Source organism: Xenopus tropicalis, chromosome 3 (assembly GCF_000004195.4).
Source record: "Xenopus tropicalis strain Nigerian chromosome 3, UCB_Xtro_10.0, whole genome shotgun sequence".
In the NCBI taxonomy this organism is placed as follows: Eukaryota; Metazoa; Chordata; class Amphibia; order Anura; family Pipidae; genus Xenopus; species Xenopus tropicalis.
Window position 1 is genome coordinate 24,847,127 of NC_030679.2, and position 15,939 is coordinate 24,863,065.

Consider the following 15,939-nt stretch of genomic DNA (forward strand, 5'->3'; position numbering starts at 1 on the left):
TCTCCAGAGAAAACAACCCCAACCTTGACAGTCTAACTTTATAATTTAAAGGAGAGCTAAACTCTAAAAATGAATATGGCTAGAAATGCCATATTTTATATACTAAACTGACTGCACTAGCCAAAAGTTTTAGAATCTCTATAGTGGTAAGGATATAGGTGTTAACATGAGCTCCCCATTTTGGATTCTGTTAAAACTGTCTGGGACAGTGCACGTGCTCAGTGAGCTCTGAGCTGTTGAGAAGCTGAGCTTAGGGGCATTTATATTCTATATATACAGTATATTGTGTGTCGGTCCCTAAGCTCAGGTAAGTGCCAGCAGCACAGAGCATGGGCAGGGAATCAGCAGAAAAGAAGATGGGGGGCTACTGGGGCAACTTTGGGGCACAGATCTTCCCTGCTAAAGGGCTGGGGTTGCCTTGGGCTGGTACTAAAGCCCAAAACATAATGTACAACATTTCTAGCCTATTTCTATAGTTAAGCTTTAGTTCAAACACTACATTCCTTCTACCAATTTAGTCCACTCTCTCCAGCACATTAATATCCTTTCTAAGGATTCTGAAAGACTGGAGCCCAAAACTTAAACTAGAACACCTAATATCCTATGACAGCTAAAGACTGCAAGGGATATTGGAACTGTAGCTTAAACACATTTAGAGGGATACAGGTTGAACTGTCCTTATAGAGACAAAAATCCACTATTCCTTTATTATAATATTTTTTTAACAACCGCCTTATGACCATTATGTGTTCTGACATCACAAGCGCCACTGTTTCCTGTTAATATGATGGGCAGCTGTTTTTGGCTTCATAATTGTATTCTTTTATTCTTCAACTGCGAGCTACTGTTCTAATTTATACTGGGCACATTTTACTTTCTGCTCAATCATGACAGAACTCAAGGCATGCGTTGGTATCGATTTGATTTATTAAATTTGTGATCATAAGCTTTCAAAATCATAAACTAAAACTAAGCAGAGATCATTTTTGAGACATTTTTCTCTCAATCTTCTCAATGGCAAATGCATTTCATAGAGCCTAGAGAGGAGAAAAAAAAAAACAAAAATAAAAAAATAATAAAGAATTCTTGAAATATTGCAATTATACTGTATGTATCTTCTCATAGCAGATTTGTGTCACTCACTTTTTTATAGCTTCTATGGAGACACAACTGACTCAGCTTATCAGTTCCATTTTTGCCTAAACCAATTTAATTTCAATGTCTATATAACTGCCCATTGCACTCCTGCTCTGATATTATTCCCTAAAAGCTATTGGAAATATATGTAGTAGAAAGGCAACTGGACCTGCATATTCTTTAAGGGGTGTGGCCTGCCATTGGAGGTGTGACCAGTTTAACATGGTCAGTAACTGAATACTCCCGACATACAGCTACTATAGCAATTTTTTATTATAACTGGTAAAATACCATTATTGACCTTCATCAGGAATAATCGTAATACAGGTATGGGACCTGTTATCCATAATGCTTGGCATCCAGGGTATTCCAGATAAGGAATATTTCCATAATTTGGATCTCCATAACTTAAGTCTGATAAAAATCATTTAAACATGAATTAAACCCAATAGGCTTGTTTTGCCTCCAATAAGGATTAATTATATCTTAGTTGGGATCAAGTACAGGTACTGTTTTATTATTACAGAGAAAAGGGAATCATTTAACCATTAAATAAACCCAATAGGGCTGCTCTGCCCCCAATAAGGGGTAATTATATCTTAGTTGGGATCAAGTACAAGGTACTGTTTTATTATTACAGAGAAAAAGGAAATCAGTTTTAAAAATTAGAATTATTTGCTTATAATGGAGTCTATGGGAGATGGCCTTTCTGTAATTCGGAACTTTCTGGATAACGGGTTTTCAGATAAGGGATCCCATACTTGTATTAATAAGATACTGTGATTATATTTTCTCATGTGTTGTATACTCCATAAACAAATGCAGGTATATATATATATATATATATATATATATATATATATATATATATATATAGAAAAAGGCCGAGGCACACACTTATAGGGATAACAACCTGGGTGCAAATCAGATAAACAATGTAAATATGTAAAAAATGCTGATGCACACCAGGAAAATTTTATCAAAAAAAAGATACTTAGTTTATTTAGATCGACGTTTCGGTCCTCACCCGGGACCTTTATCAAGATCATCTTGATAAAGGTCCCGGGTGAGGACCGAAACGTCGATCTAAATAAACTAAGTATCTTTTTTTTGATAAAATTTTCCTGGTGTGCATCAGCATTTTTTACATATATATATATATATATACAAATATATAATAATGTACCTCTTTTATTTGCCAGTCATTGTAGATTGAAATGAAGTTGGGTTCAAGCTGTTGCCACTTTGCGGAAAATTAATCATAAATCCTCCATTTGCACCAAGGCTAGCTCCATTATACCCTGCTGCTGGCCCTCCAAAACCAATGTCAACAGATGCTCCCAAAGCACTACCTGAATTTTGTTGCAAATTACCATAGGTGAGGCCTGTTGTTCCTGTTTGAATATTGCTAGATCCATCATTATAACCCCCCTGACTTCCTAACAGTGGCAACCCAAGATTTGGTACATTTGAAAGTCCTGTACTGGCACCAGATCCCCAGTTTTGACCTGTGATTGGTGCTAAATTATTTATGGTTGATGTTAATCCATTTACAATTCCTCCAATAGGACTAGATCCCCCGTTTTGACCTGTGATTGGTGCTAAATTATTTATGGTTGATGTTAATCCATTTACAATTCCTCCAATAGGACTAGATCCCCCGTTTTGACCTGTGAGTGGTGCTAGAATATTTGGTCCTAAATTACTTACAGTTGATGTAACTCCATTTAAAATTCCTGTAAGAAGACCAGATCCCCCGTTTTGACCTGTGAGTGGTGCTAGAATATTTGGTACTAAATTATTTATAGTTGATGTAACTCCATTTAAAATTCCTGTAGCAGAACTAGATCCCCCGTTTTGACCTGTGAGTGGTGCTAGAATATTTGGTACTAAATTATTTATAGTTGATGTAACTCCATTTAAAATTCCTGTAGCAGAACTAGATCCCCCGTTTTGACCTGTGAGTGGTGCTAGAATATTTGGTACTAAATTATTTATAGTTGATGTAACTCCATTTAAAATTCCTGCACCAGAACTAGATCCTCCGTTTTGACCTCCTATTATTGGCACTAGGAGATTTGGTACAAAACCAGTTACGGTTGATGTTAGTCCATTTGGCCCTAACAAAGTCCCAGGCAATCCTAAACTATTCCCCCCTAATGCCTGAAGAAGCCTTTTCACGGTTTCTAACAGCCCATCCAGAAGACCGGAGCTTGCAGTTGTCACTGTTGTAAGAACATTTTTAATTCCACCAGGTACGGGAGCAGCACTCTTTAAAAAAGAAACACAGATAAGCAACAATGAAATGACTAAAACCAGAACGTTCCAAACATATGAAGCAAAGTCAAATCTAGAAAACTGAATTGTATGGGTTTTTATAATGCAAATTGCTTTTACATTATAATTTTCCGCATCATTAGATAGTAGTCTGTATTCACTGCTGCTGAAACAACATTTGCCAGCATGCATTGGGTCACTTATATACATGGTACATACATGGGGAAATCACCCTACCTATGGAGGATGCACGGATCTGAGTAAAATATATTCATTAAAGGTAAAAGCAGTCTCTTAGTACCATGCACTGTAAATGCAGCACAGGCATTGTTTTCCAATGTATTCAATCTTGCCTGAAAATGTATTATAGAAGGAGTTTTTTGGTTTACATTAGTAATTATATTTGTATGGCGGAATCCATAGTCCATGCATATAAATATGTTTTCTTTCTGGCCTACCACAGAAACCTTGCCTTGCTTTATTGCAGGGATTCTAGATATTTACTCAGTATTAAAGTTACTGTCCCACAAAGGAGGTTCAATTGCCATTTAGTAGAATGGCTGAATAACATTTACTGTACTGCTGGAATGGATGTGGTGGATTTAACAATAAGGCTAATGCAGTGCCAGGCCAAGAGGTATCTTTTTCCCCTGCCTGCTTTCCTACTACCCCACCACCACCACAGTCCCCCTCCACTCACCACCATAGTTCATCCACTGCCAATCCCACATGGTGCTGAATCACCTTGAAATGCACTTCAGGAAGGACAGACTGAGGGCAGTGGGAGTGAAACGGTAATAATAGCAATTTTTATTTTTTAAATTTCTTCGCCCCTTAGTTGTGCCGTAGGCAGGTACCAGGTACTCTGCCGACCCCTAGTTCCACCATTGGGCTAATGTCACGTTAAGGATTTTACTCAACAGCAGAAAAACAGTGACATAGAAAGCCCAGTGATGAGCGAATCTGACCCGTTTCGCCAAAAAATTAGCAAAATGCAGCTACCTCATGACTTTTTTGATGCGACCCTGACTTTTCTGATGTGACCATGACTTTTTTGATGCGCCTTGACTTTTTTTTTTTACTCCAAATACATTAAAGTTAAGGGACGTTTTTCCTTGGTGAATTTTTTGTCCCAACAAACTTTTGCCACAGTTTCACAAAAAAAATTTCCAGTGGCAAAATGCAGAATTTCAGAGCGAATCCATGCCAGCATAATCAAATCTCATCTAATGTGCCATGGCCCACATGATTCTCCAGATTTTAATAAACACCTTTTGAGCAAATATGTAATTTCGTGATTTGCAAAGGATTTACCTTCCAGCTTTTTCCTGAAAGCTAACATATAGCGATCTATAATATAATAAATATTATAAAGCCTTTACCCTCAACAGACTAGTTCATACCCCTGTTTGAGACTTAATCATTTTAAAATGACCATAGAGTTTGACCATAGAGATAAGCGGATTTATAGCATTACCATGTCATCTGAAAAAGGCCTGTACTAGGTAAGCACCTTTACAGCATATTTACGGTGTATTTAATCCTATAGAAGAACAAAAGCCTAAGAAAAAAATGGTGGTGACATATTTTACTTTGGACACAAGCTTCCTATATGAACCTGAATATTATTATTAAGATAATGAACATTTCACACCAGATTACAGTTTGATGTATTCTTATCTGATCACGTTGGGTAAGATAGACTTGCCAAGGAGGCATTTACATTTTTATGGAGAGGGACTTACCTAAAGCAGGCCATACATGTACTAATAAAAACTATATGAAACAAAGCTTTGTTCAAGTTTTGGCATGTGTTATGGCCTTACAATCCCCTTAGATAGCGATGAGGAAAATGTTTCGGCAGGCATGGATTCACGGCGAATTTCCATGGTTTCCACAATTTTTTTGCGAAATGGGCACAATAATTTGCCTCGAGACAAAAAAAAGTCAGTAGAAAATGGCGCGCACCAAAAAAAATTGTTGTGCACATCAAAAAAATAACATGCATCAAAAAATTGTGCCGCGCAGGACAATTTTTATTTAAAGCATGTAAAAAAAATGTTTGATGCTCGCCATTTTCTCCGTTTCGCAATTTTTTTGTTCATCACTATTCTCCACTATGAATTTCATTCTGACATGGTGACCAAGTAGATTTTAACATTTTATCTGTCCATTATTCTGTAGGGTGCTTTAGCAGATGAGGCACAATGGATTGGATAAAATATGGGTTTGGCCCCTGTATAGCAGCCATAATAGTTGCTATATCTATTGACTGATACAACAGCCCTTCCTTTAACTAAGGACTAAGGAACAGTCTCCTTGGTGCTTTAGTTCCAAAATAAAATCTTTTCATCGTTATGTTTTTTTTTCCTTCTTATAATAAATATCATCACTCTTACCAGTAAAGAAGATGTTCTTCCAAGAAGATCGAACTTAAAAACAACAAATACATAAATAAGTAAAACAGCAGGAATTACAAATACTCATCAATAAATTGTATTGGTTCATTTTGGATACAGAATTTCACAGAATTTTCTTTTTCACATTTTTTAAAAGGTAAATCTCGAGGTATTTTTTATATTAAATTAATTGTATTAATGTTGTACCCTAGCAAACACAAAATGGGGAACACAATTCTGTTATCAGTTCAGCTTTTTTTTGGGGGGGGGGGGTTTGGCAATTATTAAAAAAAAACATATAATTCTTACCAATGATCCACATGGACATTCTACATTTGTATAACCACTGAGAACAGTCTGGAAAAAAATAAATATATATACATATAAGTGAGAGCTGTGAGTTGGTAACTGGGGAAGAGTTTAAAGGTATTTTCACCTCGTATGCAAAATGCTCCTAAGAGTGTTAGTTGCCCTTTATAATGCCAATTGGTGAATTACTCGCATATAGAAATCTGTTACAGATACTGTACCCATGTATGAGATATAGACAGATTATTGTGCATGTCCTAAGCAGCATACCAAATGCTTGCGCTGACTGGCAAATTGCATAAGGGAAAATGAGTTTTGTCTATTCATCATTTCATGCACTTTGTATACTGATACTTCAGTCATGTGTGTTTAATTGGGTGCAGGTTGTGACCAGTGCAATTAATGGGCACAAATAAAGGAACTTTACCAATTTTGAAATGTATAATGTGCAATGTTAAAATGTGTAATTAGAGTGCTTGTAAAACCCCCGTCCCCCTGTCTTTTCTTTTCCTTTCTCAGATAAAGAAACAGGGATTTAGCTGGGGCTATGAAAATCTAATCAAGCTTGGGAGGCTGTTAAATGCAAGTTTTTAAAGTGATTCTGTTATGAGAAACATGTTCTTTTTCAAAATGCATCAGTTAATAGTGCTCTTTCAACAGAATCCTGCATTGACAACCTATTTCAAAAGAGCAAACAGATTTTTTATAACTAATTTTTAAATTTAACGTTAGACATATTTATTTAGTTTCACAGGTGCCCTTAGTCATGTGACTTATGCTCTGATAAATGTCACACAGTCACACATTAGTGCTACACTGTAAGTTGGAGTGATATCAGCCCTTTCTCCCAAGCATCTGATCAGCAGATGGATAGTAACAAGATAGCAGCTCCCTGACACTTGTCTTGATAAACATACAGAATAGCACTCAATAGTAAAAATCCAAGTCCGGCTTATGACTTCTCCAGTTACATGGGACTAGGAGAAACAATAGTGTATCTGAAAGCAGTTCTAATGTGTAGTGTAAAAAATACATTTTTTGGTTCAAAAATAAACTTTTCAATTGTAGAATTAATTATTTGCAATGTGAAAAGTGTAATATAGTTATAAAAACTATACCATAAAAAAACATGACAGAATCCCTTTAAAGGTGGTTGGTTTCCAAAACAATGAGGGTGCACTAGTAATGGAGTGAATTTGGTGCTGCATTGCTAGAGAACTAGCACACAAGCTTTAGCAGCAAAACATAAAAAGCACTTCTTTTACAGAAAACAACGCGTCTTCTTATCAAGCAGATAGTTTCTTAAATAAGCCATGTATCTCTATATAAACCTTTGCTATAAATGAGCACAATATTCTATCTTTTTAATTAAAGTAATCCATATATTTCCATTATAAAGGCAAAAACTATATTCAGTAAATTTAGGCTAAAAATAGTGCACAGCAAATGATCATTTTTACTATATGAGAATGTTATTAATATGCATTACCACATATCCAAATGTTGTCTGTAATAGGCTTTGAAGTCCTCCATTATATATTATATTTGGCTGAAACAGGAAATATGAAATTATAGTAAGGAAGAGTATATGTGATTTACCAAGTATAGCCTAACTGTCACTGAATGTCATCAAATAATGATAAATAAGAAAATACTGTATGTGCTAGGCTTGGGTCACAGCTCAAGCCTTTTTTTTAAAAAAAAGAGATCAAAACTTACAGCACTCAGATATACAGTAAAAGGAGAAGGAAAGGCTACCAAAGAGTTAATCTCAAGCTGCAGGCATACCTTTAGTTGACTCAATAGTGCCCTTAAGTCTCCCCATATTTCTCCCATTCAGATGATCAGAAGCCAAACAGGAAGAAAAAATGCTGGGCTGGGTAAATAGGATTCCCATAATGCATCGCTTCTGCAAGGACCTGAGGACCAGGACTGTAGGCGGTGCATGCACAAATGCCCCTATTCAGCACAAGCAGGCACCCCCCTTCAGCACAAGCTGGTGTGCTCCCCTTCAGTACAAGCAGGCACGCTCCGGTTGCCATGGCGACGCGCTGTCTGCATGCGAGAGGACGCAGCCGGCTTGTGCTGAAGGGGAGCGTGCGCGGGGAGACAGAGTTTGTTCAGTATTCAGTTTTATACTTCAGAGGAAACTCTCATCTATAACATTTAACCTTTTCATTAAAGGAGAAGGAAAGTCATTTTGGCATTTTACTGCCAATAGATTCGCCTCATTAGTGCCACCTAGAACGCTATATTTATTCAGCAGAAACCATCACCATACCTGAGTAAAGAGCCCTAGAAGCTTTCTCTGTTTGTTTAAGATTGCAGCTGCCATTTTAGCTTGGTCTTCATAGCTTCCTGCTAGAGCTCTAGCCATTGGTAGCTCAGATCACACATTCCTAAGGGTGTGGGGAATGAGTTTTATGAATTCTTATGGGGGGGAGCAGGAGACAGCTGCGCAGTCTCTGGCCCCGGGAATGAAGGATTTCTCTGAGAGAGGAAGTCAGATACCGAAGAACATGTTTACAAAAAAGGAGACAAGAAATCCTGTGTTTCTTTTGATAGAGGGCTCAGTGCAGCGTTTCTGATAAAGCGTACTTATTTTTTACCTTTCCTTCTCCTTTAAGTCCTCTTTCTAAATCTTTTCTCCATGCAACCATATGGTATTATACATATAAATAATAGGATTATACAGAACATTGTGAGTTCTACTGAGAATCAAAGCATTTAAAAAGTGAAATTAAAATATATATTTTGTATACATATGTTTCTTACCTGGATGTTTGCAGTCGCGCAGCTAGGTAGACTCTGAAATGCAATTTAGACAAATTTGAATTTTCCATTATAATAAATAGTGGTCATTATGTGTAACAAAATTCGAATTTGTGAACTTTAGATTTTTTTTTTTATTTGAATAAACTTGAAAACATAATAAACTCAAATGTGTGATTTATTTAATGAAATTTAATCTAAAAAACTTCTACCCATCAATTTCAATTAGTGTACAATCTCTAAAAAAATTGACTTCTACATGAACACAAAAGTTTTACAATCAAGTTTTTTGAGCTTTGGAAACAAATATTTTAGGTCAAATGTTGATAAATCAGCCCCTCAGAGTCCAATTTATTAATTTTTTAATTCAAGTTACAAAACAAAAACTTGATTTGGAGGAAAACAAAGCTTGTCAGGTCTGCCAAATTTGTACATTAAAATTTTCAATATCTTTCAAGTTTTAGACTTAATTCTACTAGATACTGTATATCTTTCAAGTAACGAATCTCGAAAATTTTAGTTAGGTAAACTCCAATTTAAAAACATTTCCTATTGGGTAATCTCTTGTTTCAAAAATATTTGTGACCAATTAAACTCCAGTTTGAAAATATTTTAGTTTTATTTTACCAGTATTTTCAGGAATTGCAGAAAAAAAACTTGATCGTATTGATGCTGCCTTTGCCCCCCCCCCGGGGTCAGTCTGATTAGACCCAGCATGCCGATGCTAAATTGGACGGGATTTACGTGAGATCTATGTGTTTGGTAACCTCGGCAAACATGGGTCAACCGAAAAATTTGCAAATCATTGAAAAGATTTGGTGGGTTATGTTAACTTACTGCAAGATTCTGTATGGCGTTGGTCAGTGGTCCTACGTCTTTCGTAACCTGTACAAATAGAAATACGTACATCCTCAAAAGTATACACAGTGAAGACTATTTTATTATTATACAATTAGAAAAATGAATATATCTGCCTGACATTTTTAAGACAGAAACACTTTCAACCATACTGCTCTCATACAGCTTATAATGATCCCTTTCTTTTTCTTTCCCATTTACCTTTCACACTGCAAGCTACAACTACAGAGGCCCTTCTTTAAACAAAAAGTAAAAAGTAAAAGGACTGGGAGGAGGTGCCATTATGTTAGGCACTCCCTAGTGAGTCCAGTTGATAACCTTTTTCTCCAGTCCAGTGCACATCCTCTTTAATATTTATAGTTTCTTGAAGAGCACCAAGGACTATTCCCTGCACCTATTGGGCAGTTACATGGGCAGTTTAGTACTTTTACAGAGTGTACTATACTGTGAATGCACCAGTCCGGTTTGGGGCTGGGGACAGTTGGTTAATTGGCCCGTAATACCAGTGGAGTGCTCTTCAATAAACTACACCATGTTAAATTCAGACGCCAATGGTCCTGAAGGTTAAGTTCACCAAAGTGCACCAGATTGTAGGAACTCAACTCGCTAAACACTATACCAGATTGTTCTATTTTTATCCCTTGATAAATATGCTCCAAATTCCTATACAAGTGAATAGAGAGCTGTGAAATTTCCCTCCGATGAACTACAATGAGCTCTAGTTTATCCTTTGAAAAATATGTCCTCATGTTTCTAATAGTGACTCAGGAGGCTCTTTTTGGAGTTTTTGCCTAATACCATAGAGTTACAGAGTCTTGTAATCTTTTTCATCATTTACAGACTAAACCTATTCTGCACTTTTATGTAATGTCTCTTTATAGTTAGCCAACTGCAGAGAACCAAGAAAACTATTGGCCGTTACAAATAACTGGTAACTTCCCATATCCTCATATTTTAAAACAGAGGGCACATTATTATTTATAATACTGAAGTCACGTGACAGATTACATCACTAAATTTATAAGGATATCATTTACAGGGTATGACTGTTGTGTTTTGTATCTAGAATAATATGCCCCTTATTGTAATATAAAAGTCACTAAGGAGTTCCGTGACCATATAAAAGTGCCCTTATAAGGGTCACGGAGCTCAGAGATGTCTTCTAAGATGCTAATATTTTACATCAGGGAATACATTATTATTTGCAATATACAGGTATTGGACCCCTTATCCAGAAACCCATTATCCAGAAAGTTCCGAATAACAAAAAGGCCAACTCCAGTTTTATCAAATAATTCACATTTTTAAAAATGATTCCTTTTTCTCTGTAATAATAAAACAGTACCTTGTACTTGATCCCAACTAACATATAATTACCCCTTATTGGGGGCAGAACAGCCCTATTGGGTTTATTTAATGGTTAAATGATTCCCTTTTCTCTGTAATAATAAAACAGTACCTGTACTTGATCCCAACTAAGATATAATTACCCCTTATTGGGGGCAGAACAGCCCTATTGGGTTTATTTAATGGTTAAATGATTCCCCTTTTCTCTGTAATAATAAAACAGTACCTGTACTTGATCCCAACTAAGATATAATTACCCCTTATTGGGGGCAGAACAGCCCTATTGGGTTTATTTAATGGTTAAATGATTCCCCTTTTCTCTGTAATAATAAAACAGTACCTTGTACTTGATCCCAATTAAGATATAATTAATCCGAATTGGAGCCAAAACAATCCTATTGGGTTTAATTATTGTTTAAATAATTTTATTAGCAGACTTTAGGTAGGAGATCCGAATTACAGAAAGACCCCTTATCCAGAAAACCCCAGGTCCCAAGCATTCTGGATAACGGGTTCCATACCTGTACAGGTTTCTGTTGTGATACAGATAACATCGAGAGCTGATTATAACTAATGACATCACTAAGCACTGTCTATAAGGATATAGTGTAATTTACAGGGTATTCATAGCTCTTGTGTATTATAATATGCAGCACTGTGGTTGATTTATTTACTTTTACATGCATTAAACAGTCTTGGGGCAGCATTAGAGACATGCACCTCTTATAACTTAAGATGTCTAAAATGAGTAGGGGAGTTCAAAGGATTTATTAAACAGTAATCGTAATTATTAACTCGCTGACCATTCAAAGCAATATCAGATATAATAATAAAGGTTAAATAAATGTTTTATAAAAGAACAACAGTGTATCCATACCACGTATCTGTCAAATGCACAGAGGAGGGCAACAAGAGTTTTCACAGTTCCTTGAACATTATTGGACTGCAAAGCAAATAAGTATTTTATTAAGGCATTTTTCTCAAAAGGTTTAAAATACATCTTTTTGCATAAGGATTTTTAGAAAACAAATAGCTTTAGTGTTAAACTAATTCATTAGTGTATAGTGTAAAAATGGGTATACTTACCAATTCTGTCTTTAAACAAGACAAATCAGGGCCCTGACATTTCTGAACGCAGTAGCTTACACAAGGTGGTAATGCGGTAGCTATAGGTATAAAATAAATAATCGTCATTTTAGGGATCATTTACAAAGGACCCAAAGTCAAGAGCATTAAATGGTGCAAATGCATGTTCGTTAGTGCTTATTCTTAACTGTGGCTGCACTTAAATATTGCCCTTTTACATATTTTCCCTTGAGCCACCATTTTGTGATTTGTGCTCCCTCAGAGATCAGCGGACAGGAAATAATGCAGCTCTGACTGTAACAGGAAGTAGTGTGGGATGAAAAGACAGAACTTTGCCCATTAATTGGCTGATATGTATGTGTGCCCTGCTTTGTTTGTGTGCACTGTGAATCCTATGATCCCTTAGTACTTAAAATGGCAGTTTCCTATTAAAGATTACCCAGTGGCACATATTACAAAAAAGTATATTTTTATGAAAATGGCTCATTTAGGTAAAGGACTCCCTTCCATCTGTGAGCAATAAAGATTGCACCTTGTGCCAGATGCACCAGTAAACGTACTGAGCACTGCTGACTTAATTTAGTGACTATAGGACTGAAATCCAGTTTTCATCTTTAGCATTAAAGGGAAGGCAGTAACTTACCAAAGCACGAGCTTGCAGCTACTACAGCGACTACACAGAAAAACAAAGCAATCTTCATACTGCAATTCTTGAAGACCAAGTTTGTAGGCTGAACATTGGTTGCAAGTCACTGCAATAAAACCTCAAGCGTTCGTTCAATTTATATAACATGAGACCTGCAGATTATTGTGCCGTGTGTGTTCTGCTTCGGGTGACGTAAAACATAAAATTAACTTTGAAATATTAGAAGTCTGGGACAAAGTAGACTTGTCACGGTGTGTGTAATAGTTGTTATGATCATAAATTGCTATTAGGCGAATGTTTAATGTTTGTATTAAGAAAAGCTGATAAAAAGATTATATGGCAGAGAAAAACTGATTATATTAAATATGGGCTAAAGATGCCAAACGGTGAGAGTATAGCAGTGGGTAAGGTAACAAGATAACTGGCATTTATATACTTAATGATAAATCCAATGCTAGAAGAATCCCTAGCATTAAAATGTCTCCCCCATTTTTTCTAGTGTTCAGTAAACCCTAAACCATCTCCAGGCTTTATAAAACCCCATGTGGTGCTGAGACACATTGTACTTGAGTAAAAGGTGCAAAATAGCCCTGCTGCGATTATTGCTAAATAGCCTGGCCATACAAGCTTGGGGGGAGGGGGGAACATTTATGTATTATTTTCACTCACTGTATTCTATTAAACTTGGCCAAAAGGCTCAACTGGGTTATGTACCAAATGGGGAGAGTTTGCAACTGTTCTTGTAAACCTTAGCAACCAATCAACAAGTAGAATATTATGGACATTTGTTTGGAAATAAACATTTAATTGGTTGTTCTGGGTTAGTTAACTTGGGCAAACTAGGAGCCTATTAGTACATACCATGTAATGTTGGGGCAGGGTGTCCAGGGCCCACCAGGGCTGTCTCCTGGGGACCCTGAATCATATTTAGGAACTCCTGCTCTTGCCAGGGTTTGACTAGGGGGTGTGGGATGGCCCAGAGGCCCTCACACCCCCCAGGGGCCCCAGCCACCTGTGCAATCCCCTACCCCCCCACCTTAGTGCCTACAATATATTTATTTTAGGCATGATCAGAGGAGGGGACCGGCAGTATTGGGTCTGGGTCAGTGGGGCCTGAGGACTGAGGCCCAGTGGGTTTTTTCCCAGTATCCCTTGACCCTGATACTGCGTAAGTATCACGGCACCAGAGACCCAGTAAATTATACACTTTTGACACCAGAACAAGCAGTAGGGACAACCTAATACTGCAAGTCTGAATCCTAAAATACCACATCTAAAACTTGTCAAGATTATGTAGAAGTCGTGCCAGATGTCCATTACCTTCCCTTCCCTGGAAGTCTTTCCCTGCTTTGAATCTTTAGAGGTTTTCAGATTTTTTACCCTGATTTTTGTGCAAGAATGCGAAAAAGTTGCAGTTTTCACAACTTTTCTGCAACTTGTTCCTGCACATGTTTTTTCAGTTTAGGTTTTTTAATAAATGTCTGAAATGGAAATGAGTTTATTCGAAGTGTAAAAAAATTACAAAAAGTAGAGTTTTAGTAAATTAGTGCTTTAGATTTTTTTTTATTAGATGCATTTACATTTAGGCACATTTACTAAAATTTGATTGTCTTACATTTACTTAAATGTCTGAACTGGAAAAAAAACAGTGGAAAAAGTTTGTGTCCGTCCGTGTTGAAAAATGGCAAAACTCCGAATTTTTGGAATTGTAGCACAGAAACCTCTACTTTTTCGAATTATTGCACAAGAAAACAGCATCAAATCCGAAATCTCTAAAGTTTGGAAGCAAAAGAAGGATCCTCCATGGAAGGGACATTTGACTTCTACATGATCTCAGCAGGTTTTAGCTGCCAAATTGTTGGATTCGGATTTTTAGCCCTTTTGCTGCATAGTACATCTCGAAAAAGTCGATACTATTTTGCTGCAACTTTAAGCGCTAAAAAATCTAGGGATGCAACAAATCCACTATTTTGAGATACAGCCGAACCGCGAATCCTTCGTGAAAGATTCAGTCAAATACTGAACCAAATCCTAATTAGCATGTGCAAATAAGTAAAGGAAGGAATTACATTTGCAACTTCCGTGTTTATGTGACAAAAAGTCACATGGTGTTAAGTATTCGGATTGAGTTTGGACAAATCCCAAACCAAATCCTCGATTTGGTGCATCCCTAACAAATTCTGGCAAAATGTAAGATTAGCTCACCATAGAAAAGCTCAGCCACTTTGTATTCATTCCTAATTGGGGTTTTATCATAAGCATATTTATCAAATGATAAACTCTTTCACTGATTAATAAATACACTTTATCACTTTACACAGGCAAGGGCATTGCAGGGGGCACCCACTTTAAGCTCATATGCCACACTATAATTAAGAGTAAGGTTACATAATTATGGTCTTTTCAGGTAATAGCTTGAACTAGAAGGCCTTTGTATATCATACTGTGCATAGAACAATTATACTTACCTGGGAGTCTGACCCAAACAGAATTTATTATCTGAATTTTTAGAAATTTACATTTAAATTTGTATTACAAACCAACCGAGAGAAACAGCATACCAGGTTTCATCCGCTAGGTGTCACTAAAAGACATCCAAACATTACATTTACGGCATACGGTTTCGAAGGATTACATGCACAGAAGAAAAGGCTATTAAAGTAGAAGGAAAGGTATAATCACTTGGGGGGGGGCAAAAATGTTAGGCACCCCAGTGATTGTAATCACTTTCCTGATACCTTTCCTGTTAGCAGCTCGGGGTACCTGTGAGTGCTGCTGCTGCGCTGCAAGTTGGAGTGATATCACCCCCCTCCCAGCAGCCGATCAGCAGAACAATGGGAAGGGAGCAAGATGGCAGCTCCCAGTAGGTATCAGAATAGCACTCAATAGTAAGAAATCCAAGTCCGGCTTGGGACTCCTCCAGTTACATGGGAGTAGGAGAAACAATAGGTTAGCTGAAAGCAGTTCTAATGTGTAGCGCTGGCTCCTTCTGAAAGCTCAGACTCAGGCACACTTTACTGCTGGGCTGCAAGTTGGAGTGATATCCCTCTCTCCTCCCAGCAGCCGATCAGCAGAACAATGGGAAGGGAGCAAGATAGCAGCTCCCAG

General features: G+C 37.0%; 1 protein-coding gene across 2 annotated transcripts; it reads right to left on the bottom strand.

Annotated features, from left to right (window-relative positions):
• Positions 1 to 905: 905 nt before the first annotated feature.
• On the bottom strand, positions 906 to 12,928 carry LOC116409468 (uncharacterized transmembrane protein DDB_G0289901-like). Of its 2 annotated transcripts, XM_031898123.1 has the most exons (11): positions 12,829 to 12,928; positions 12,186 to 12,265; positions 11,977 to 12,042; positions 9,732 to 9,779; positions 8,898 to 8,930; positions 7,612 to 7,671; positions 6,123 to 6,170; positions 5,814 to 5,846; positions 2,727 to 3,408; positions 2,324 to 2,645; positions 906 to 1,037 (listed from the first exon to the last, which is right to left on the bottom strand). In XM_031898123.1, the coding sequence occupies exons 1-10, from the start codon at positions 12,884 to 12,886 to the stop codon at positions 2,329 to 2,331; spliced, it is 1,425 nt and encodes a 474-aa protein (XP_031753983.1). In that variant the 5' UTR covers positions 12,887 to 12,928; the 3' UTR covers positions 906 to 1,037; positions 2,324 to 2,328. The 2 variants fall into 2 exon arrangements, with proteins under 2 accessions (XP_031753983.1, XP_031753982.1); XM_031898122.1 differs by having other exon boundaries at positions 2,324 to 3,408.
• Between the last annotated feature and the right edge of the window lie 3,011 nt (positions 12,929 to 15,939).

Bases quoted from the DNA above. Each gene is read 5' to 3' on its own strand.
- LOC116409468 (XM_031898122.1), bottom strand. From the start codon at position 12,886: ATGAAGATTGCTTTGTTTTTCTGTGTAGTCGCTGTAGTAGCTGCAAGC. The intron at 12,043-12,185 runs GTAAGTATACCC...TTTGCTTTGCAG, and splicing joins CTTGTTTAAAGACAGAATTG to TCCAATAATGTTCAAGGAAC. The intron at 3,409-5,813 runs GTAAGAGTGATG...TCTTTTTTAAAG, and splicing joins GAAGAACATCTTCTTTACTG to AGTGCTGCTCCCGTACCTGG.